The sequence below is a fragment of the Podarcis vaucheri genome (assembly GCF_965113315.1).
Source record: "Podarcis vaucheri genome assembly, chromosome: 6".
In the NCBI taxonomy this organism is placed as follows: Eukaryota; Metazoa; Chordata; class Lepidosauria; order Squamata; family Lacertidae; genus Podarcis; species Podarcis vaucheri.
Window position 1 is genome coordinate 58,921,586 of NC_138764.1, and position 23,977 is coordinate 58,945,562.

The 23,977-nt window shown below is 45.8% G+C and overlaps 3 protein-coding genes across 9 annotated transcripts in view; 1 reads left to right on the plus strand and 2 right to left on the minus strand.

The window, feature by feature from the left end:
• Positions 1-946: 946 nt before the first annotated feature.
• On the minus strand, positions 947-7,141 carry PPIL1 (peptidylprolyl isomerase like 1). The gene is made up of 4 exons (XM_082227111.1): positions 6,989-7,141; positions 5,371-5,525; positions 4,857-4,925; positions 947-3,849 (listed from the first exon to the last, which is right to left on the minus strand). The coding sequence occupies exons 1-4, from the start codon at positions 7,042-7,044 to the stop codon at positions 3,629-3,631; spliced, it is 501 nt and encodes a 166-aa protein (XP_082083237.1). The 5' UTR covers positions 7,045-7,141; the 3' UTR covers positions 947-3,628.
• Positions 7,142-7,153: 12 nt separating this feature from the next.
• PSRC1 (proline and serine rich coiled-coil 1) lies at positions 7,154-17,880 on the plus strand. Of its 4 annotated transcripts, XM_082227095.1 has the most exons (9): positions 7,159-7,298; positions 8,738-8,844; positions 9,884-9,941; positions 12,477-13,056; positions 13,528-13,695; positions 15,022-15,175; positions 15,949-16,065; positions 17,329-17,416; positions 17,524-17,880. In XM_082227095.1, exons 2-9 carry the CDS (start codon positions 8,826-8,828, stop codon positions 17,552-17,554), a joined length of 1,215 nt encoding a protein of 404 aa, XP_082083221.1. In that variant the 5' UTR covers positions 7,159-7,298; positions 8,738-8,825; the 3' UTR covers positions 17,555-17,880. The 4 variants fall into 4 exon arrangements, with proteins under 4 accessions (XP_082083219.1, XP_082083221.1, XP_082083218.1 ...); XM_082227093.1 differs by lacking the exons at positions 17,329-17,416; positions 17,524-17,880 and having other exon boundaries at positions 7,154-7,298; positions 8,809-8,844; positions 15,022-15,968; XM_082227092.1 differs by lacking the exons at positions 7,159-7,298; positions 17,329-17,416; positions 17,524-17,880 and adding an exon at positions 7,699-8,430 and having other exon boundaries at positions 15,022-15,968.
• A 549-nt stretch (positions 17,881-18,429) lies between these two features.
• The window catches only part of CELSR2 (cadherin EGF LAG seven-pass G-type receptor 2), a 110,925-nt gene continuing 105,377 nt past the window's right edge, over positions 18,430-23,977 (minus strand). The window contains exon 35 of one of the 4 annotated variants that reach the window (XM_082227054.1): positions 18,430-20,590. In XM_082227054.1, coding sequence (XP_082083180.1) covers positions 20,587-20,590 — 4 coding nt within the window. In that variant the 3' untranslated portion in view covers positions 18,430-20,586. Of the gene's footprint in view, positions 23,355-23,977 lie in introns of all 4 variants that reach the window. The other 3 variants (XM_082227051.1, XM_082227053.1, XM_082227052.1) reach the window with 3 other exon arrangements.

A 23,977-nucleotide genomic window follows, 5' to 3' on the forward strand; every position in this document is an offset into this window, starting at 1 on the left:
AGGAAGCAACCAATTGACCCACCTGCTCAACAGGCAACATTCTTTAGCAATAGGTTTCCCCTACAGAGATTATCTCATAGGTAGGCTGGAAGAACATTGATGGTAACTTCTCCCATCCCAATCTAAGTGATGCAAGGTAGGTGAACAAATGCATGTGTGTTTCGAAGCAGAGATTGTAGCTGAGTAATGGCTGAAAGTGCTTAGTGGAGTGGAAGGTCCCCTCTTTCTCTGGGAACCTGATGTGGGGTAGGGGATCTTTGCCCAGAGTGTTCCCCCTGCCCCCCTGCTGCTTGCCACCACAGGCACTACCATGAAACCCTACTGATTTCTCTATTGAAGGATATCAAACCCAGGGCCTCAGGGAAGTGAACAGCACCTAGCAGCAGCAAGCAAACTTAATACAGCCTAACTCTGATACCGACTTGGAAACTGTAAATCAGAAAGGCTAAAAAGAGCGCAGAGCACCCAAGCTGGCTTGCCTGAAATTGTGCCAACTGGTCTGCTTAATCTGACAGTGAAGTTCATGAGCCACCAAGCTCACGTTGCTGGTGGGTGGGAAAAGTTCAACCAGCATCGTGAAATGTTTAGCCTTCTCAGGCAGAAGCCATAAGAAGATTCTCATAATCTTCAGAAGAATACTGGAGATGATTGAGAAGAAAGCTGCAGAGATTACACATAATGTCCCACCAATTACTAATAATTAGCATTTATTATATACATGCAGAGAGAGGAGAGGAAGTAGAATTCTAGAAAGTGTAACCAAGGTACATGGGGAGCTGGAGAGCATGAAACCTCTGGGAAAGGGGGTGCTACAGAGAGCCTGTGTGGTGTAGTGGTTAGAGAGTTGGGCTAGGACCTGGGAGACAGGGTTCAAATCCCCACTCAAATATAAACTAACAATTGCACTTTAAAATAATGATAATAAAAAACAGAACTGAGATGGATGTATAAATACTTACAAAATATTTTATTTGGTTATAAAAATGCATTCAAATAACACTTGAGTTGCCAGAAGCAGCCCCTAAAGAACTGGCAGGGATCAAATTTATTGTGTAGGACACAAAACATTTAAACAAGGCATACCTTCTTTAGATCAAGAGATGCATTGATGGCAGTATAAATCAGTTCATTAATATTGCTCATGAAAGTCTGCTTCCCAGATCAACGATGCAACATAACCACTGGACTTTTCCATGAAGGCATGAAATCTTGCCTTTTTTGAGAAACAATTTTATGGCATTTTTCAAGCCTTTTAAACATGTAATAAATGATTGCCAACGATGTGAATCTGATTCCTGGGAATCTGATTACTAGGAAATGAATGACCATTTACAGCCTTCTGTGTTCTGAACATGGGTATATAATGGTTATGTGATCTGCTGAAATCATTTTGGGAGGGGCCATGTAACAGAACAACAGCAACTCAGTTGCCTAACATGTGCTAGTGGTTAGCATGGCATTCTTGCATATATTATGGGGCTTTCATAGACAAAGTCCCACCCCCTCACTAGCCGACTCTTTGTGCCCTGAGCAGCCGCAACAGCCATGGGTTAAGTGTTCTGTTATGCCCCATTCTCAGAAAACTAAGTAAGCTATATGCCTCATTACACTACTATTCCAATCACATAGCGACTCTGGCTCTTGAAGTTGATTGATGTTGTCTACTGTGGGAAAATTGCTCACATGCCAAGATCAAGGGCATACAACTGCAACTAGCCACCTAGAACTGGGCCAAAGAAACCCAATGCCTGAAAAACAAGGTTATGTTCAAAAGCAGCTCTGACAGTGCCAATTAAGTAGGAAGCCATGGGCTCCAGAAAAAGGGCTGCTAGCAGCCAAAGGAATGTGCCCTACTCATAATGCCAGAGCAGCTGGAATCATGGAAGTTATATTGGTGGGGCTGTTTGCATCCTTTTGTCCTACCCTAAATTCATGTTGCTGCCCTTGAACAGAGTTAATTTGTGTGCAGATCATAAAATGCTAAATCATACTCCCAAGCTCTCATTAAAGAAACACAGGCAGATGTAACCCAGAACCTTCTGCCTTTGAAGGCAACAGGGTGCCACAGAAACTGTGTGCTGACATGGGCTAATCCAGCTCCAGGGAGGAACTGAGCTCCATGGATTACTTTGATCTTCCTAGCCTGAAGGAAGAAAAAAAATCGCCTTCATTCGGAATGTAAAGGGAATGTATCTGTTTTCTCTCCTGGCAACTGACTGGATATGGGAGAGCCGCATCCATCAATCTCACCCCCAAGCTGGGATTCTTCCATGCTGAACAGAATTCCTGGATCAACAGGCCCATGCAAAAGATTCCCTATGTGAAGCTTCTAAATAAAAGTTTTCTGCAGAAATGAGAGAAGACACCAACCGTGGAGCTCTTGAGGAACTGAGAGCATATTCAGGGAGCTGCATACAATTGCTAGGTGCTGAGAAAGGAGTAAGGTTTCCTAAAGTATCATCATTATATAGAGCAATACTTTAGAATCAGTTAGCATTGCCCTCTACATAGCTGTTATAACTTTGGAAAAACAATTTTGTGCCTGTGGAAACTGACGATGCAAAGTATGATTTGAAGTCGGAACTTCACTGCCGCAAATCTATGCTAGAAAATGCACTACTTGGAGCTACCTTTTGCCAGAATAAATTGAAAGATTTGGTTAGGTTGTATCTAATGTTGTCCGTGCACAAATGGAAGAGACTTCTACTCATACAGCAGGACTCCACCTAACTCTTCTCCCCCTGCAGTTCCCTACACCCTCAAATTTGGCTCTGGAAAGAGCAGATTTTGGGGTTGCATGGCAGGAAGAAAAGCTGCCATCTACACCCGTGAAAGTCCACACAAGCAGTGCTGGATTCTGCCCTGAGTATTATCTTGAGAACAAACACTAACCCTGAAATTTTGGGTTCCCTCCAAACTGGTGCAGTTGTTTTGCAAGGAACCCCAGTTTGATGTATCAATTACTCAGTTTGGGGACGCTTCCACAAATGGGGTTTGTGATGCAAAATGACTGCAAAACTTTGGCACCGGTTTAGAGGGGATCCCAAATTTTGGGATTTGTAGTTAATGAAGTTCAAACACTATAACAGGAAAAGGTGGCTTTTCAAGATTAGAGTGCTTATACTTTAATAGTCATGCGGATGAGGGGGGTTATTTGTTTGGGTACAGATTTTCAGTTATGCAACTTGTAAAACGTATACTTGGAAGTATAGGGCAGCGCTGCCTTGAGACCCACACAGACACCCATGACCCAATATGCAATTCTGATGACTTACAAAATACTAGATATTGTCTTATTTCTGGTGCATTTAAGGTGGTTTGTTTACAATACAGATGGCTTGCTGCACTCCAAGTGGACGGGGGGACGGGCGGAGAAAGACAGAATAAAGCTTAGAAAGCAAGAGCACTGTAATTTGGTGGTACAGGCCCTGTCAAATCATTTCTTGATAAATTTAGCTTTACATTTTTAAAGAAATGTTAACGATAAGTTTAGAAGACACATTTTAATATAGGAGTATCCTGCACCTAAAAAACTAGTAAGTATCTTTCAGAACAAAACAATTATCATCTTAAGAGACCAAACACAATGGAACACCATTAGATTCAACACAAAATTCTCAAATCTTGTTTAGCCTGATGGGAAAACCTTCAAGAGCTTGACATCATCTACTGGACGATCTTGTGCATTGGTTTCCACCATGCCCACTCTGTTGACTATGCCAATTCCTTGGCAAATACGTCCAAATATAGTGTGCTTCCCATCAAGCCATTGAGTTGGTGCTAACGTGATAAAGAATTGGCTCCCGTTGGTGTCAGGGCCTGCATTTGCCATAGCAAGAATTCCTGCACCTAGAGAAGAAAATCTTATGTTAAAATTGGCTTGGGAGTCTAAAGGTACCTAAATACAGACAAAGTAAAAGGGAAAACCTTGGTTTTTTAAATGCTACACCAGTCCTTAGAAATGATCAGGACTTTGTGACAGAGGTGCCTAACCTCCACACCTCCAGGTATTGCTGTACTGCAACTTCTAGCATGTCTGAGCACTGGCCATGCTGGCTAAGACTAATGGAAGATGATCCAACAACATCTGGAGTGCCATAGGTTAGCCACCTCTACTCTATGAGATCAATCAAACTTCTCTATCGTGAATGCAAGACTGCTCATGCATCCCAGCTGGCTCAGATGGTTCCTGTCTCCCCTGCCCCAACATACACACCACTGTCCATCTATTCACTTTCTTTGGAAATCCATTTGGATGAAGTTTTCACTTCTAAACTAAGGCTGCTAGGAAATGTGTGTGGTGTGTGTGTAAGGTGTATAAACTTGAACATAGAAGCCCATTTCTTACAACAACAATATGGGAAAAGAATGTAAGCTATACTCTGTGATGAGGACAGTTTAATCTCCTTCCTGCTCCTGCAAACTAACCAATAACTAAATGATTTTTTTGAAAAATGATTTTTCATATGCAAAGTGGAAACCTAATGATACATGATTATATAGCATAAGCAGTTAGCAAATTTAGATGCCAAGTTTTACTGACTTAAGATTCAAGCCAGGCTTATGGCTCCAGAGGGCAATATCTAACACTGCAAGTAGATTTCTGCTTGCACAAGAGCACTCTCTATTCCTCTCCTCCCCACTCAAGTCTCCTGCACTCCCCCAATCTTCCAGAGCAGATTATGGGAGTGTAGGAAGGGGGCTAGAGAATAGGGGAATCCATTCTGCCAACCACCATGACCCTGAAGCTCTTGCACAGAAAGCAACTTTACATCTGTAAGCTTGGAAACTGCCATATTCAGGTGGTGACAGACTTGGCCTGAAGAACTCAAAGTACCTCTCAAAATATTACCTACCTGTAAACTTTAGTTCTGGATGGAGTTCATCTTCGAATTGCTTGCCATAAATGGATGCTCCTCCTCTTCCTGTCACAGAACAAGACTAGGTAAATCAATCTGCAAAGTCACAGATGGGACAGAGGTATACTGAAAGTGCCTTGTGAATGTGCAGTACCAGACCAGCAAGATTTATTTATGATCTCCTTTTATTTTACTGGTAAGAGAGGAAGTGCTGACTATTAATGGATATCACCATAATGCTTCTGAGTAAAGGGAGAGTAGCCATCTGTTAAGTCAGAAATCTTTATGTTATCTTACAGCAGGGGGTCATTTGGTCTCACCAAGTGTGATAAATGTGTTCTCCCATTCTTGCAGAACATAACAAGAGAACTATGCAGGATTTGGGGGGGATGATGATGATGTTGATGATTGCAAGATCTACTATCCTAACATCACCTTTACTATTCACATTAGTTTGCATCAGCACTGATTAACACAGTATCTGAAGCAGGTACTTTGAATATATTCTTACCAGTTCCTGTTGGATCACCCCCTTGAATCATGAAGTCCTTGATTATCCGATGAAACTTTGTGCCATTGTAGTAACCTCGTCTGGCCAGTTCAGCAAAATTTTTACAAGTTTTTGGTGCATGTTTCCAGTATAGCTCCACAACAATGATGCCCATTCTGCAAAACACAGGCAGAGGAGGATTCCAAACACATTTGTTACATCACATTGATTCAATGACATCGAGGTGAAAAACCACAAGAGTGTGTCTTCATATTACAATCTATCAATTTTATCAGGTTTGTTTTCTAATCAAGATGCAAAACATTAAGAATAGCAGCTTTAAAACCTGATGAAGATAAAGAGCATGGATTTTTTTAAAAACTGTGAAAGTGGGAGGTCTTTGCATAACACTGAAATGATATCAAGGAGGGCACTAAGATCACCCTATTTAGGGGGGGGGGATATACAGATCAGTTGCCACTATTGGTATCCACCAGCCACACCCTAGATGACACAGGAACTCCACATTTGATAGGGTCAGTAGGGCCCTCTGGCAGAAACAGTCCATGTAGTCCTGTTGTTCCTCCTCTGTGTGAACTGACAATATATCCTTGGTCAGTGGACCAGGGTGCTGATGTAGCTGCACTGGCTGGTCAGAAACACAGAGACAGACAATCATTCAGGTACCAGGAAGGTGTTTAAAGTTAAAACCAGCATTTTAAACTGGGCCTATAAGGAGTCAGTGTAGCTGACAAACCAGGGATGTAACATGATCACAAAGCCTGGTCTCAGTAGCAATCTTGTAGCTGTATTTTGAACTTTCACCAGTTTCTCAATCATCTTCAGTGGCAGCCCCAATTATAATACACTATGGTGATCTAATCTGATGGTTACCCAAGGGTGACTGAAGATTGCCCCTTCCTTGTAAGCATTTGCTTTTAGCCGTGATACACTATTCAGCGTGAATAGGCTTGCCATCCTACCTATCCCATCTCACCTCCATCCTTGTGTGTTTCACAACATATTATATTACCGCATCTTCATAATTGGCAAAGCTGCATATGTTGAGCTTCTGCCCATCATAAATATACAAAAGGCAGAGAAGCATAAAAAGGAGGAATAGGGAACCTATAGGTCTCCAGACACTGGATTCCAATTCCTATCATCCCCATGGCTGCCTGGCCAGTGATCAGAGATTATGAGATTTGTACATATGCGGGGAATAAGAAGCATAATGATATGTTTCTGTATCTCTCCAAGCACAAGAACTGGCTGTTCACCCAGCTTTGTCACCATCCTTTTTTAAATACATATTTGTAATTGATTGTCCCTTTGTTGAAACACTCATAGGTTTCTGGAGAGAGAAAGCAGAAATTAAGCAGAATTTGGTAGCTAGCATATAATTAGCCAATGTGGAAATCAGTTCTCAGTGGCGGGCCGGGGGGGGGAATCAACTGAAGGCAAATGAGCTTTTTGACAGATGATGTAAACACCAGCCTTGCCTCGTGCCGGGTCAGACCATGGGTCCCTCCGACTCAGCGTCATCTGTGCTAACTGGCCTTCCGGGGTCCCAGACTCTTCCCCAGCCCTACCGGGCGACGTTACTTTACCACTGAGCCGGGGCCCTTCCCTCACTCACGTAGTCTCCAAAGAAACAGTGGGCGGCTGCCACGTATCGGGAGGCACCGCAGCCATGCTTCACGCACGCCGGACACACCTTCCCGCCGGGGGAACCAAGCTGGCTGAGCACACTTCCGGTGCAGCTGCGTATGCAGTCCCCTCGCTCTCGGGGAAACGAAAGCCGAGGCGCGGCGGACAAGTTCCCGCAAGCCTCGGGCCAATCAGCGCGCAGGAACGAAGCGGATCTTTGTGACGTCGAGGCGGGAGGGGAAATTCGAATTTGTTTACGCTTCTCCTCTGAACGCTTGCCAAAGCGCCGGAGCTTCGCGGTGAGAGCGAGCGGGAGGAAATGCCCGCGCCGGCGGGAAGGGGTTGCATGTCGCATGGCGGCTGGGCCCGCACGTGAATGGGTTCTGCGGCGCTGGATTTCGCTGGGGGGGGGCGGGGCTCGCAATTCGGAATTCTTGCCTGTAACCGCTTTCGGGCAAAACTAACACGCCCATCAGCAGCTGCGTCTTTTTTCTTTCCCCCTTAACAGCCCAGTCCTAAAAGCATGTTGACTTTACTCAGGAGTTAGGGTTGCTATCCGGTGCACGTTTATCTGGGAACTGAAGTCCTCACTGAACGCAGAGGGGCTTATTTAGAGAGAACGTTCGACTCCTTTACTTAAAACGATAGGAATGCTGGGCACGACAGAATAAAGCAACCCAAATGTCATGTTAACCCAAATCCTCTGAGCAAAGCAGCACATCTTTAGTAATCGGCGAAATGCCAGCAACGACTTGCACCTTTCCATGAAGCGTGCCTTGGAGAAAGCAAACTCCCGTCAGTGGTTTGACTAAGGCAGGAGAGAAGATCAGAGACATCGGTCCCGACACAGAAGTATCTGCCAGCGTTTAAAAACATAATGGCATTGAGCGGGAGAAGCCCCAAACATTTCTGGCTACCAATCTTAGGGCAGATAAGTGACGAATGCACTTCTGAAACAAGGCAGTGGGACAAGTAGGAATGTGGTGACTGAGATAAACTTTGCCTGGTGGTGGCGGATGCTGGTTAGTCTGGATGCTGGCGAATACCCTTAAACTCACGGGCAATAGGGCTGCATTGCAGAATTAATGGAGAAGGAAAAATGAGCAGATATTGCTAATTGCCCGTCCCGCCTCATGTCAACACTGCTATCTGCATTTTATTCAGTTGTGGCGGGAAGGATCCAGGATACCTTTAATTACGACTACCTGCAAAGCCACCATACAGTGAGCATGCTTTGGAATTCATCTTTTTAAGACTTCTCACAAAAAAGCAAACCCGTGGGGAGACAGGACCGGAAAAGGCTTTATTTGCAAAGGCAATGGGAGGTGCTTTTGCATACTTAATGTTGGAGTGAACGCCCGGTGATTGCTTTCCCTTTAAAACCAGAAAAGCCACTGGTGATTCGAGACGGAGGAGAGAGGCGTATCGGAGGTACAGCTACCTTATATCCCATAAGGACTGTTATTGCTGCTAAGCAGCCTAGCCTTGCTACAATTCAGAAAGCTGTTTCTAAGTAGGTTACAAATGGAAATAGGATATGGGAAGTAGGAGGAGTGGAGGGAGAGGAACAGCAGGTGAGAAAATGCAGAGAGAAAAATACAAATCTGCAGCTTCTAAAAAAATGTACCAAATTAGGTTTCTAGTAATGAACTACAGAAAAATGTTGTATTTGTCTTTCTTTCACTGTTTGTTTGTTTGTTTGTTTGTTTGTTAACACTTTCTGGTAAACAATTCGCAGCATAAATTTCACAAACCAAATCAAACCCAAACTTATCAAGCCAAACCCAAATTCATGCTATTTTCATGTAGGATGGTTCCTGAAAAACATGGCGTGGCCAAACGAAGGTGAGCACTAGAATATCGGTTGCACTCTATGACATGATTCATATGTAACACTAAGGCAAACCATGACTTACTACAAACAAGCAAATGTTTGGGTTCCTGTAGCAAAGATCACAGCCTCTTCACCTCTTCCCTGGTCCTGCTGCTGCCACCAATTTAGGGCTAAGCTATGGTTTGGCTCGTAGTTTGTATCACTCCAGACAAAGCATGAGCTATAACTTTTGTTCAAGGTTTGAATGTAATGCTAAGCCAAAGTAGGTTTAGCCCAGAGCAGCAGAACTGAAGGAACAGCTCATGTTTGCTCATTCATGCTAAGTCGAGGTTTGGCCTAGTTTTTGTGTGTGTGTGAATTGCTACTCACAACTTTCTAACTGGATGCATTGATGACTAGTTCAGTGTATACTACTTAGGTCCAAAGCAACTCATTTCTGAATTTTATATCAACAATCTTCTCCCTACCCCTATATATATGTGTGTGTGTGTGTGTGTGTGTGTGTATATACACACACACACATAAATTATGCACACAGGGGCTGCATGTAAACTGAAATATTTTGAGGAAGTGGAGTTTTATTATTTTTATGTCATGCGATATTTAGAGCACATCTTGCTGCCAGATCTTCTATAGAACTAGGTGCACCTAATCCAGTGATTTCAGTTAACTTGGGTGCATCTAATTCTGCATAGGGCCAGGCTGTTAGCTGTACAAGTTCAGCTTCCCTTAGCATCGGTATTCTGACTTTCTACCATTCTCAGTACATATTCATGGGAAGTGGATCAAGAATATACACGTGTTTTAATTTCCTGTTCTGCAAAATATTCCCCACACAGTTTTGGGAATGGCATCTTCAATACCCAAGCGTTTTAACTGAGAAAACCTCAGTTCTACTGCAAGCCAGGAATTACCTTTCACTGGGAGGACTCCGGCTTGTATGGAGGTGGTAATTGTGGTGATTCCTGCTTAAAGTTGGTAATATGAGCAGGTAGGTAGTCAGGGCTCAGTGAGTACTTGTAATAATAATGATTTATTCTTTTTCTCCAGATATAAAATTTATTATTGATGAGAGACTGGATTTTAGTCAGTCTTCTTCTTTTGACGGGTAAGGTTCATTGACAAATCTAATCCCTGGTGATATAAATTGGGGTATGTGGCAGTACACAGGCGACTTCTCCTGTCCCACCCCCAAATCTGTAAATAGCTACTGTAAGGCTTCATTAAGCAGGTCTGTCAGAATCTGTAGCAAGGCTGCAGTGCTTGCTTAAAGTGTGTCTGCACTGCTAGTATGTATCAATGGATCAATCGCCTGCGTAGAAAGACCTGCCCCTTTCCTTTTGTAGGGAGACACTGGAACAGAATGACGTGTCACAGCTGTAAGCAGGTTCTGATGGAAACAATTTCTGTAGGTCCAAATGTAATGTGCAGCATCCTTTTGCTGTACAGTGGTACCTTGGTTCCCGAACTCAATCCGTTCTGGAAGTCCGTTCGACTTCCAAAACGTTTGCAAACCAAGGTGTTGCTTCTGATTGGCCCTGGAAACAATCCTGATAGCCAAAACAGATGTTTGGCTTCCCAAAAACGTTCGCAAGCCAGAACAACACTTCTGAGTTTGTGGCGTTCGGGAGCTGATTAGTCACTTTCCTGCTTTAGAACACTCTTCTCCCTGAAGAAGCTTGCAATTCCTGGTTGAAAGATACTTATTCCCGCAAGGTTTTAGAGATACTTAAGTCACTCTGGTACTAGCTGGTACCTAAAGTCTTAGTCTGTTTGATAGGCTGCTGTTTTATCTGTAATATAAGGGTATTTTAGTATGGGTTAATTTATTGGTATCATTATTTTAGTTATTGGGCCAGATCCAACCCAATGTGCTTGCAGAAGCCACCACAATGGCTCCCACCAGCATAGTGAGGCCTTTCTCCCCACGGCCCCCACAACTCGCCCAAATCCACTCCTCCAGATTGGGAGAACCCCCAGATCATGGGGAGGAGTGCGGGGAAGCTTTAAATAGCATGTCGTTGAATCTCTCCCACTATGTTGGAAACAGAGTGGATTTGATTTAAATCAAATCAATTTAAATCACTAGTCAGTAAGACTTGATTTAAATCACTAGTCATCATTTTTGTTTGTTTTTTACAGAAAGACTCATTCTTGCTGATATGATCTTAATATTTACAAGCAGAGGAAGGTTTCATTTTTAGAATAATAAATTTTCAGAGTAGTTTTTACAGTTATATCAAAAATTACTGGTTTGATTATACTATTAGAAATACATAGACAGATAATTATGACATTATTGTGAGGTTTAATAAGTTAACTGTTTATATTTGGACAACTTTTCTGCTGTACTTTATTGGAAGGAGAAAAATAATCATTTCCTTAATAACAATTTAAACAACGTATTTAACTAAAAAATAACATTATAGCATATGTATCCGTGTTTGTTAACTGATGTGGTTAAACATTAATAATAAAAAAAGACTTACTGAGTTTTAGCACACATGAAAAACTTAAAACAAATCCTTATTTCCTGATGAATAGCCTTTGGACTATAATGTAACTTAAATAGAAAACTATCTTTAGAAAGATTTTTCCTCCAAAAGCATTTTATTTTTAAAATCTGATTTATTTATTTTTTAAAAAAATCCAATTTAAATATTTAAAAAATCCGATTAGTATTATTATTATTATTTAAAAAAATAATTGATTTTTATCCACCCTGGTTGGAAACCACCCTGTGATTACTTTGAAGTAAAGGGCAGTCTATAAGTTTTGTTTCTCAATAAGGGGCCAGTCCAAGATCCTGGCCCACAGCGGTGGGGCTTGATGGAGTGACTCAGTCATTGCCACTTCCACAGCCCTGCTGCTTCCGCCAGCCAGGGTGAAAGGGAGGGGAGAGAATGCCTGCTTGCTGTGCCAGCTGACTCAGCAAAGAGGCTGGATCAGGTCCATTGCCAACAGGAACCAGCAGACCCTGTGCCAGCCCAGTCCTGCTCCAGAAACTCCCTGCTTTGGGGATTTGTGCTGGCTTTGGGGGGTGCAGCTGGTGGCAGCTTCTCTTCCCCACTTGGATGGGGCTTCTCCCAGCAGCAGAGGCTGAGGCCAGCTGGCTGGGGCTAGGCAGAAGGACACCCCGGCCACATCCAAACCTTCCAGTGCCATAGAATCATAGAATTGTAGAGTTGGAAGGGACCCAAGGGTCATCTAGTCCAACCTCCTGCAGATTGCTGTGTTAATAAAATAATACATTTCTAATCAGAAATCAAAGACTAGTCATTTGAAGCACTAGCGTTCAGAAGTATGAGATGATCAGAACCCTCCGAACTTGAAGCATGGGAAGTCCTATTAAAAATTTGTAATTTGGCAGAATATTCAGATTATTTGATATGTATATGTATAATCTGGAATATTTAATGTGATTTGATTGGATTGTTAAAGTGGAAAATTTAATAAAAATGGATAAAAAGAAAGAAAGAAAAAGCACTAGCGTTCCCAAGCTTTATTCAGATTTTATCCCAAAACCGATGCTTTGAATTCTTCTGTGGGATGGGAAGCCTCTCTCATTGCATTCCTTTTTGCACAGTGCTTGTATATTTTGCCCAATGCGGTTCCCTGTTGATTTTTGACTTTCTTGCTTCAGACAAGAGGAGGAGGAGGAGGTCTCTGGCATTTGCCCCACAGAATCCAGTGAAAGGTGTGCGGCCCAGTCAATTGACACGAACTTTTTTGGGGGGGAGAGTGAAGGCAAGGCCTTGTTGTGGAGCCCTCTGAGTCCTGAAAAGCTAGAGGAGATGATGAGCGAAGCCAACAGGCTGGCTGCACTGATGGAGGGGTGTGACCTGCTGGAGAAGGAGAACGGCAGCTCTGAGACGAGGCTTGAGATGGTTCCAGATTTTGAACCTTTGCCCTCCATTGAATCTTTGCATGCGGTGAGGAAGGACTCAAGGGCCCCCAGACGAAGGACATTCAATGTGAGCAACAGCCCTCTGCAAGCCCTGCTGCCAACCGTGGGACCTGAAAGCTGCTGTTCTGTAGGTTCCCCCAAGGCTCCGCTTCCAGACATGGGAAGTCGTACTTCCTGTGTTGCAGACCCACCTGTTCCCAAAAGACGCGAAAATAAATCAAATGCCTGCATCCCCAACACCCAGCTCCCCAAGAAATCCCGGCCCAATCAGCCACTCAAGTCACTGGCAGCAACAAAATCTCTGGACATTAAAAAGGTACAGTGGCAGGAGTGGGACTAATGCAAATTTCATTTGGAGCACAAAGTGTGTGCTCAGGGAATCCCTGGCTTTGATCCCGATTCCCTTCCTGAGCTTGCATGTGCCAATTACTCTTAGCTGTGACTCAGTCTGCAACTCTGTGCCCACTTAGCTTGGCATAATCCTACTGAACTAAATGGGACTTGTTTCTAATAAGACACACAGTCAGTTTCTGTAGCTGCAAATGCCCTATGAATCATGCTGTTTACACTTGCATTTGATGAGGGATCTTCTCTTGAATCTGATCTCCAACCCACGTTCTGTTGAGTAATTTCCCAGGGCTGAGAAACAGCCTGGGCCCAGGGGAATGTAAAAGGGCACCTTCACGCAGAAGGCTCCAGGGTTCCAAGTTGTCCTTCTCAGAGGTGTATAGCTTGTTCCCACTTCTTTTCCAAAGCTCCAGCCTGTTTCTTGTGTCTTTTGTTGCAGACAATTACCAGGTCCAGCAGGAAGGAAAGATCAACCCCACCCACCCTTCCCACGCAAAATAAGAAGCCCCTGCCAAGTCTGAGGCCTCCCCTTCAAACCAACAGGCAGGGACCTTGGAGGGAAACAGAGAAATCTTCTGGCAAGGCCTCTTCTTCGGAGGGATCCCAGGTATTTCTGATGGGCGGTACCAAGGAGGGGCACACACAGCAGGCAGGGTAGAATTAGGCATATCTTTCAGTGCAAAAATATTCAGGACAGAGCACTTCTTCACACTGTGCATAGTTGAACTATTCACTCCCACACGAGGTTGTGATCACCACCTGCGTGGATGTCTTTAACAAAATAAAAAAATTCCTTCCAGTAGCACCTTAAAGACCAACTAAGTTAGTTCTTGGTATGAGCTTTCGTGTGCATGCACACTTCTTCAGATACACTGAAGTATCTGAAGAATACAGTATCTGAAGAAGTGTGCATGCACACGGAAGCTCATACCAAGAACTAACTTAGTTGGTCTTTAAGGTGCTACTGGAAGGAATTTTTTTATTTTGACTATGGCAGACCAACACGGCTACCTATCTGTGTCTTTAACAAATTAGTGGAGGGGTGGGACTGTTAATGGCTGCTAACCACAATGGCTAGGATTCCACCTCCAATAAAACCGAGATATGAAAGCTAGGAGTAAAATGGCTCCTTAAATCTAGGTTAGGGGCGCAACAACGAAATGTCTAGGCGTGCTTTTTTATAACAAGAACACAAAGCAGAAAATGAATGAACTGCAGCCAGAGTTCATTTTTCACATGCTCTAGTCCTTCCCCTGTCCACCCCCCTAATATTCTTGAGAGGGTCTCTTCTCCAGTCTTCAGAGAGTACCTGGACGTGGGGAGGTAGAAAAAGGTCCTCCTTTCCTTCTACTTTGCAGTTTTAATCTGAAATCTTAGGCTCAGTACTGCACCCAGAGCTCAGAAACTGCTCGTGCTAATGAAATTCCCTGTCGCAAAATGCGCCTGGAACAATGGGAGTTTCAAACACTGGTCTCTGCATGTCAGTAGTTGGGAATCGCAGGCAGGGAGGGCGCTGTTGTGCTCAGGTCCTGCTTTGTGTCTTCCCACAAGTTGGCTGTGATGAGAGCAGGACGCTGGACTAGGCGGGCCATTGGCCTCATCCAGGAGGGTTCTTATGTTCTTTAACAGTATCCAGAATATAGGTTCCCTAAACTAACCTCTACAGGCGTGCCTAGCACTGTTTACCTTTGTTAATGTACATTCTGGAAATGGAACTCCTGCATGTTACTTGTGCAACTCAGTTTGTCCACACACATGCAGCCATTGCAGCGAGGCCTGATGTACTCCAGTGCAACTGCTGTTAATGTTAAGCAGCCATTTCCAAGAGATAGTTGCTTTTTTGCATTCTCCCCACTTGACTAGGGAGAAATAACCATAGTGGTGGCTGCTTTTGACATAGCTTGCTCTTCTTTTAAAAATCTTGCTGCATTAGCTTGGCCTTCAGGATCCACCTAGCAAAGGTAAAAAACCAGTACCATATGCAAAAGCAAGGCTGGGCCCCAGGCTGGATCCGCTGAAGACTGGTCCTGTGAAGAAGGCCTCTGTTGCTCCAGAAAAGGTGGCGCATCTCCCAAAGGCAAATGCAAGTAAGTTGTGGTAGACGGTGCATCATTTGGATTTAGTCTTCTTCTCCCTCCCACTCCCATGAAAGGTCGGTGCCCAGTATGAAGACACCAGAGCACAGAATTGGGCGTAAGAGTTGCCTTGCTGATGCAGACTGAGCTTGCAATCCTATTCACCCTTACCTGGCAGTAAGTCCCATTGAACCCATTGGGAGGAATTTGATTCAAAGTAGTGCTATGGCAATAATTCTGCCAGTGCAAGCTTTTCAGCTTGCTGGGCAGAATGGTCCGCCCCCACCATGTGCTGTTCTGGGGTTTCCCCAAAGCTGCCAGCCAATTTTGGGAGGCACAGGGGGGAACCCTGTTGTTTTAGCTTCTCCTAGTGGAACTTCGTCACTTGAATGAGGCCCAATAGGACTGACTTCTGAGTATATATGTATAGGAATGTGCGGTAAAATTATAAAATTCAGTTCTTAACCTGGCACACCCATTATTTACCAGGTGCTTAGTACTTAAACGTCTGGTCTTGAAGGCTTCGTGTCTGCAGCAGAAGATACTATTTAACTTATTTGGAAATGTGTGATTTGGTCCCTGTGCAGATTCTTAGAGGGCTCCCATAGCTTGTTTGCCCCTGCTGTGAAAACTGTCTGACTTTTGTTTCATGCTTGTTCAGAAAGTCTATGTGTGCCGTAAGACAGCTTCTGTCTCTTCTCCCACGACTGCTAAGGGCCCAACCTCTGCTGGTCGCTCCTTATCAACATATCTGTTTTATGCCTGCTTTCTCTTTTTCTCTGCAGGTCAGGTGACAAGCATGCAGGCCAGCTACAAGCCTCACAGCAGTTGTCGTGAGATTCGAACCAGGAACACGGCCAAGTCTGGGCAGGCAAGCAGACTGCCGGTGTTAAACTCTAACAGTAAGCATGCAGTTCCAGCAACTTAAGCTGGGTTTGGGAGTGGGTTCTGGCAGGAAGGATCTTCTGGGAGGAAAGGGAAGAAAACACTGAGAGGGTTTTGAAGGAAGCTGGTGGGAACATAGGAACCTGCCTTATGTAGTCAGACTGCTGGTCCTTCTAGCTCAGTACAGCCTAGAGTGAATGGAAGCAGCTCTCTAGGATTCCAGGCATCTTTCCCAAGGCTACCTGGATGTGACAGGGATTGAACCTGGGCCAACCTGCATGCCAGGTCGATGCTCTGCTGTGGCCCTTTCCTAGTGGTCCTGTTTGCAAAGGTGCTTCTAGGAAGGCAGGACACCCAAGCATCTCTCAGCTGTGAATGACATGGCTGGACTCCTGTGGAGCAAATGCTGGTGCTCAATCAGATATAGGTCCATTAGCATGACCTGCATCAGTACACTGCTCTGCCACTGGACTGTGTTCCCTTCCTCCCATTATTTGCATATTTATTTACGACTGGCTCTCAAGGTGCCATCACTTGGTGTGTGGGTGTGTACTAAACAACTTCAGCTGCAATTTCCAACTTTGTTCCAAGCCGTTTCCATCCCTGGAAACCACGAACAAACCCCCAAACCAAGCCGGGAAACACAGAGTGAAATGGCTGAACTAAAATTGTCCTGGCAAGTGCACACTTCTTTCAAAAGGTAAAGGTAAAGGGACCCCTGACCATTAGGTCCAGTTGTGGCCGACTCTGGGGTTGCGGCGCTCATCTCGCTTTATTGGCCGAGGGAGCTGGCGTACAGCTTCCGGGTCATGTGGCCAGCATGACTAAGTCGCTTCTGGCGAACCAGAGCAGCGCACAGAAATGCCATTTACTTTCCCGCCAGAGCGGTACCTATTTATCTACTTGCACTTTGACGTGCTTTCGAACTGGTAGGTTGGCAGGAGCAGGGACCAAACAACGGGAGCGCACCCCGTCACGGGGATTTGAACCGCCGACCTTCTGATCGGCAAGTCCTAGTCTCTGTGGTTTAACCCAACGTGCCACCCGCGTCCCACTTCTTTTAGGAACTGCCTATTGGCCCATTTAACTCAGAACCGCCTGCACTGGGGATGAGTTTCAGACAGAGGTCCTTCCCAGTCCTACCAGTAGATGCTGGAGATTCAACCTGGGACCTTTTGCATGCAGTAGTTCTAATATTGGGACATGGGCCTTTTCCAAAGCATCACAGTTGTTCTGACCTCCTACATGCCGATCTCTTGAATTTCTCTCCCCCCTTAAAGCGCCTGCATTTCAACAGACAGTCCCTTATGGCACTTCCCAGAACAGCAGGCTGCGACTGCCCAAGAAGGCAACCTCTGGCAAGTCGAGGTGAGGCTCTTTTCAGAGGCTGCTTATACCTGCTGGGCTTCTACCATAGATCTCCTCCATCACTGTCAGGGCCTGGGTTCATGTTTTTGTTTTTTGTTATGTTTCAGCCTTGCAGTGAACAGATCTGGGGCTGGATGAGTGTGAAACCACGGAGCATTGCCTGCTCTTTCCCTTTTAACAACATTCCTGGGTGCTCTTAACGTATGGCCCAAACTTGCATGGTGAAGGAGGAGCTGCAGCCTGGGAGACTTTGCCAAGGCTTTGCTGACAGAGAGAACCACACCTCCATGATCACTGGCTGAGGGCTGGTGGGAATTGGGAATCAAAACGATTACCTGGAGGGACTACAGGTCAGCCTTGTAGGACCTCTGCTATATGATTAGGTATGTCTGTCTGTACTGTGCTTATGTTTGTTAAAATATATACTTTTCTAATAAAACAAAATAAGCTTTTTAAAAATAAAACCAATGAGGAAACCTAGTCTGAACATGGAATACTGTAATGTGAACAGCTATCAGACTAATATGTGGATCTGAGACACAAGTAATGGAACAGAAATCTATTACTGCCTTAGTCAAGCAATGTGCTGGGAGGTGAGAATGTATAATATTGTTGTCTAGGTAACAACAGCTGCCTCCTTCCTCTGGGTGTGAGTGTATGGATGAACCTCCATACAGCCTTTCCTGGAACTGGTGGGTTTTGCAGATGGAGCCTACTGGACAAACTGGCTCAGTTATGGAGCCTGCTGTGTTTTCAAGGAGCTAAAGAATTTCTTGCGAATTACCAGTGGTCATACTAGCATCAGAGCTTGGCAATGGCTTCCCAGTATTTAAAGTGTGTTGCAGCTTTTCCTTCCAGAAGATTAGACCAGTATTGGTCTGCCTCCTCCCCATTCACCCAAGCAGTGAGAAAACTCAAGAGCTTCAGCTCTGCCAAATCTTGCTTATTGGTTTTCCCCAACACACAATTCTCTAGCACAAGGTGTGGGTGTGGAACTGAAATGAAGTCACGTGCACAGAACTATGGTTTTATTGTTTAGTAGGTAAGGGGAATGAACCCTACAGTATTTACATTAACAACCCTACCTGTACACTTCAACTATTTTGTTTCCAGGGAAGAGCCAGCATCACAGCAGTCGTTAAAACATTTTGTTCCTCCAAAAGGTGAAACCACCACATTTCCCCCCTCTGATCTCTCCCCTACACCCTGGCTTGCTAAAAGGGAGAAGGGTTAGGCTTCTTAGGGAAAAGTAGAGTTGCCATTCTTTCCTGGTAACGCTTCAGCACCTTCAATAGCTACCTGGCAGGCAGAAATCCAACAGGTGTAGCATTCCCTTCTTCCAGCCTGAAGATACAATAACAGAAAAGAAGTCTGTTGAATTGCTGTCTGTCGTGCAGCAATCCAAGGCACTGGTGCCCTACCAGCAAAAGGAGGCAACTGTATATGGCTCTGGTTGAGCTCTGCTGAAAATGACCCCATTGGCTATTGCAGAGGAAGGTGGTGGATTGACAAGTTGGCTGCTTTGGAGCTGATATTGACACACTGAGTCCACAAGGACATGTGTTCAGGTGGGGACGGTGGTGGCTGTGAAGTGAAGGATGTGGTGAGCTGTGCAAAGGAGCAGAGCCAAAGTCTGCAGCAAATGCAACTTCACTGCAGGTGCCAGTTCATTCAGACTCTCGACTCCTATTATATGGTCCATTTAGTGCAGGAACAGGGATGTTGCTGGGCTCCAGCTCCCACCAGCCCCAGCCAGCATGGCCAATGGTAAGGGATGAGGCAGAGTACAGTGGCATCTTTAGAGTCACTGGTTCCCCATCCCTCCCTGACTGAGTGCCACAGGGTCAGCCGATCTACCTAACCTCCCAGGTGGAAGATCCATGTGGCGGGCTGTGCCTTCTATAGGATGCAGCTTAAGATGATTCACCAGGAGTAGGCTGCTTCTCCATGCACTTCCCTTGACGTTTCCCAACTTCACATACCTTTTAACTTAACACTTCTGGTTCGAAGGACTTTGGTGGTGGTATTCTCTCCACCCCCTCTCACCCCCCTTGACTCTCTAATTTGTCCCAGCCCTTCCCCTAGGATGGCACAGCAGCAGGCAGATAGTTGCCAGTAAATATAAGAATACACATCAAAAAGATAACAGTAAAAAAAATAAATTAAAATGCAGACACGCCAAACACATAAATTCTATCGATGGGCAAAACTGGTTCTCTGTGGACGGCAGGTTTAAGACTCAAAAAGGTTTTGCAAATTGCAGTAATGGAGCAGAAGCCGAGTTCTTGCATGGTGCTTCGTCTAGGAGCTGCTGTCTCCTCAATCTCTGGTGCTTTTAAAGGTTTCATTAACACTTGGTCACAAATGGAGGGACATGCCCTCGCCGCTCCAATTCTGCCCCGTCTTGGACAGAGTAATGGGGCAGAAGACAGTTTGTTCTAGAAGTTAACAGCTGCTTCGAGAGAGCTTGTGCTGAATAATTCTTTCCTCAATACTGCTTTTCAGATCTGTTCAGTTAGCGCTTTCTCCACGTGAGAAAGAGCTTGCATAGGAAGGTACGGTAGACTATTCTGTGCACGGGGGTTGCAGACTAAAACCTTAGGTTAGAGGTACTGTAGGGATTGGGGTGGGGAGCAGGTTGAAATCTCCCCCCTAGTACAACTCCTGTGTCTTTCCTGGTCTCATGGCAAGCAAAAAAGGTAGCAGGTGAAGCTTTTCCTAGCATGCAGCTTCAGTAATAGGAATGGCTGCACCTGCTAGCTGCTTGTCATGTAACCTTGAAAGAGAAAATATTTGGCAAATGCTGGCAGGAAGAGATGTGTCCAGCTTTTCCTGTGGGAGGGGGCGGTGTTATGGAAGACATGGTAACAGTAACTGTTGATCCTCCCTCCAAGCCATAATTCAGCACCACAGAAGGTATTCCTCAACTTCTGCAGATACTTCACTGGAGTCTAGAGATCCGGGACGTTGCTTGCTCTCGCTCGGAGTTAGCAATGCAAAGTCTGAGAGGGCAAGCTCCTCTTGTTGCCTCTCCTAGTCCATTTCTGAATTGGTTCAGATTGTTCCGTGTGTCTAAAGTTGATCAGCACATGCAGCTTTTGTTCTAGATGATTTGGTAGACCAGCAAGGACCAAGGGCTGTACCCAGTTCCCTGTGCTCAGAAGCCTCGGTCACCTACGGGAGGAGACAGGAAGTCCAGAGATTGCTTGATCTGTGTTTAGTGCTGGAATACCCATCAGGTAGCATCACACAAGGGGAATTGTGGGCCCTTGCCTGTCTGGACCACCCTTATTTCAATATAGGTCTCCACTTTGCTTTAGATATGAGAATAAGTTGTCCCAAGTGGGGCTGGATGTCAAAGACAGCATAGACTTGCAGGTGGAAATTAGTCAGATACTATTGTTTTGGATAAAGAAGCAAGGGAAACACCAGTTTCTCCTTTCACTTAAATGGGCTTACCGGGGACACTAGTTGGAAGCAAGACTCTCTCTGGCTAATCCATGTATTAAAGAGGCTGGAACTGAGCCCCCTTGTCTGCTTAGCGTTGTAGGCGGCTGCTGCTAAAGTGCCAGGCTGACATTACACAGGTTCATGAGAATCACATCCATGTTAAAACATTCCAAGAAAAGGATAGGAATTGGCAAGGACAGAGGCCACTAAAAAGGCCTGACGGCAATGGCCAATATTCCTAGAGGCAACAAACACAGAAGCCTTGGGGTGTGTTTTTTGGAACCATATCCTTTGACAAGCCAGACCATAGCAATGGTCAAGTCTCAACTCCTCATTGTGCAAACCTCGACCAAGTCAGTTCAAGCGCATCGTTTCTTGCGCCCCGGCTAACGAGACTTAACATTGCTACGAATCTAAAGATGTAGCCCCCTAAGGGGCTTTCCATCTCTTTTAAATTAGAACATCCTTCAGCAGTGGTCAAATATTTTTTTTAAAAAAACCCACAACATCAAAATAAACAGTGCCTTCACCCCTCTTCCCCCAGCCGCCCTCCCCCTCTTCCCCCAACTCCCTTATCAGAAAAATCTCTCTTCTCCCCCCACCCCCACCCCAAGGAACGTTATAAAAAAGTACTTTCCAAAAGGACCCAGCATGAAAATCCCCATTATGAGCAGGCATCAGGCTTGGCTGAGTGTAGAAAAATGAAGGCTTCTGAGGCAGAAAGGCAGCACCCTGTTGGCATGAGAGCCAGGTGCTATTGAGAGACATCAAGGCAGCATCCCGGCTCCAGCCTGGCAGCACGTGGACCAGGTGCTGATTGGCTGAGAGGAGCAGGGAGGTGGGACTTTTTTCTTTTTGTCATTGTCTACGAAAATAATTGCAGCATGGGCTGACGGCTCAGCAGGCCACACCCACGGCGCTCAGCACCTTGGTGGGCTGCCTCTCAGAGCATCCCCACGGGACCGAGTCACTGGATTGGCAGGCTGAGCTTGGAGAGGAGTGGCTGTCGCAACCAAAAAACGGTTGAAAAGGATGTTCGCCCTGGTCCAGGATGGAGCATTTCCATGGATGCCAACAGTGGCCCACTGGGGAGGTCCTAAGCCCCTGGTCCCACTGCGCAGTCTGGGGCACTGAGGCTGGCCCAGGGAAGGGGCTAGATCCACAGCAGACCCAGCAAATCTGTCCAGTCCACGGCTGTAGGTAGCATCATGGCGATTCGCGTCCTGCGACAATGGCTCTGGATTTCTGTAACAATCCAACCACTCTGTTAAAACTGTAAGATCAGGAAAAGCCTTTTATTTTCCTTGAGACGAGGTGGTACTGTGCACCTGCAGGGAGCGCTGGTGTATGTCTACAGAGTCCAGGGAAAGCTATTTGGACGATCTTTTCCTTCTCAGTTCTATGGTTGATTGGCACGGCACAACCAAGATCTCGGGCTCCAAACTTTCCTATGTGCCAAATAGCCAGAGACTGACCTGCACATTGTTTTACCGTGCCTTAGTTGCACCGTGGGAGGTGTGCTTAAGCCCATGCTACTGGGTCATAAAAAGCATGATTATGATACACACACACACTGCAGAGCAGGGGGACGGGGGCTCTCTCCTGGTTTTGTTTATATGCAACTGAGGTCTTAGAGCCTCCGAAGGAGTCAGCTTCAATGCAAAGCCTGCCTACTTTCTCCAAGCGGCACGTAGCATAGGTCTCATGCAGGTCCCTCCCGCATGGCCAAGTCTGTCACGCCCTCAGGCTTTAATAATTCCAAGTTACCATTTGAGGAGGAAGATGCCATCTACATTTGCCTCACATGCTAAAACCTACAATTTTCAGTGCCCCCTGGCGGCAGCCATCTTCAAGTGCACAGGCTCCTAGCTCATCCCCATTGTCAGATATGCAAGCATCTTCACAGGTAATGCATTTCCAAGAAGCCTGGGCACGTGGCTGCTGCTGAGGCTCCCCCAGCCCAATTCTGATAGGTAAGAAAGAGAGAAAAATATTCCAGACACACAGCAGTTCCAGACTGGGCAACAAAGCATGAAAATCCCTGAAAACGTGGAGGTGGTTGAGTTTGTGTTTCTTGTTTGTCTGTTTTCACAATGATCCAAAGTGCATCGGTTCAAGTAGGTCCGCCTCTTGGGACCTGCTGTTCCCCTCCCCCCCAGGTGCCGGGGCGGCAGCTCGGTTTTCATTTGGCACTAGGTATGGTGGGTCCGGCTCCCTGGGCCGGGCTGGGCTGAAGGAGACAACATTCCTCGCTGCGGTTTGAGAGCAATCCTGGCTCCCGGACTGGCCAAAGCACAAGGGAAACAGAGCCTGGTGCAGGCGTTGGCGTCAGATTGAGGTTTCATCGCTCCTGCTCAGTGATCAAACACAAAGCGAGACGGGGGGACGGGGGGGAAACACAAACACATGAGCATGGTCGTGAGCAGGTTTGAGCAAAGCACCCCCCCTGGGGCTCGCGTGTTAATGGAGGAAATTAAAAAACAGAAATCTGGGCGAGATTGAAGCGAGAGGGGAGAGAACGAGAGAAAGACAGAGAAGGGAGGAGAGGCTGGGTTAGTGCCAGAGAGCTGAGGAAGAAGTTAGAATAGGACAGCGTTCCCCCCCCCCCCACATCCACCCAGCCCTGCCCAGGGTCAGGGTGGCTCCTAGCCCAACCCACTTGCTCAAGTCAGGATCTGCAAGGCAGGCTTGTGCCCAGGCCCTGAGCATCTTACAAGAACACAGGAAAAGACATGGCATTTGAGAGGATCAGAGCCCATTGCCCAGAGGAAAGGATCCCTCATCTATAGCTTCTAGCCTCAGCCCCGGGATGCTATCTTCTCCCAATATCCCACTGGGCAAACTGGTTCCCATGCTCCCCACACATTCCAATAAATCTCCCCCCTCCCAGCCTACAAGGGGCGGCAAAGGGATGGCTGACACAGCCTGTTTTTTAAGGCTGCCTTGACACCTTTTCCAAATTGGGATGTGGGGCATGGGGTGGCTCCTGAAGAAACAGGTACACTCCTGGCCATGTGCCAGGTCAGGATCTAGCCCGTGAGTGGAAAAGGCAAAGGAAATAGAAGTAGAGATTCTTAGCAAGCCCGTGTGAAAATAAGGTCCAGTGGAACT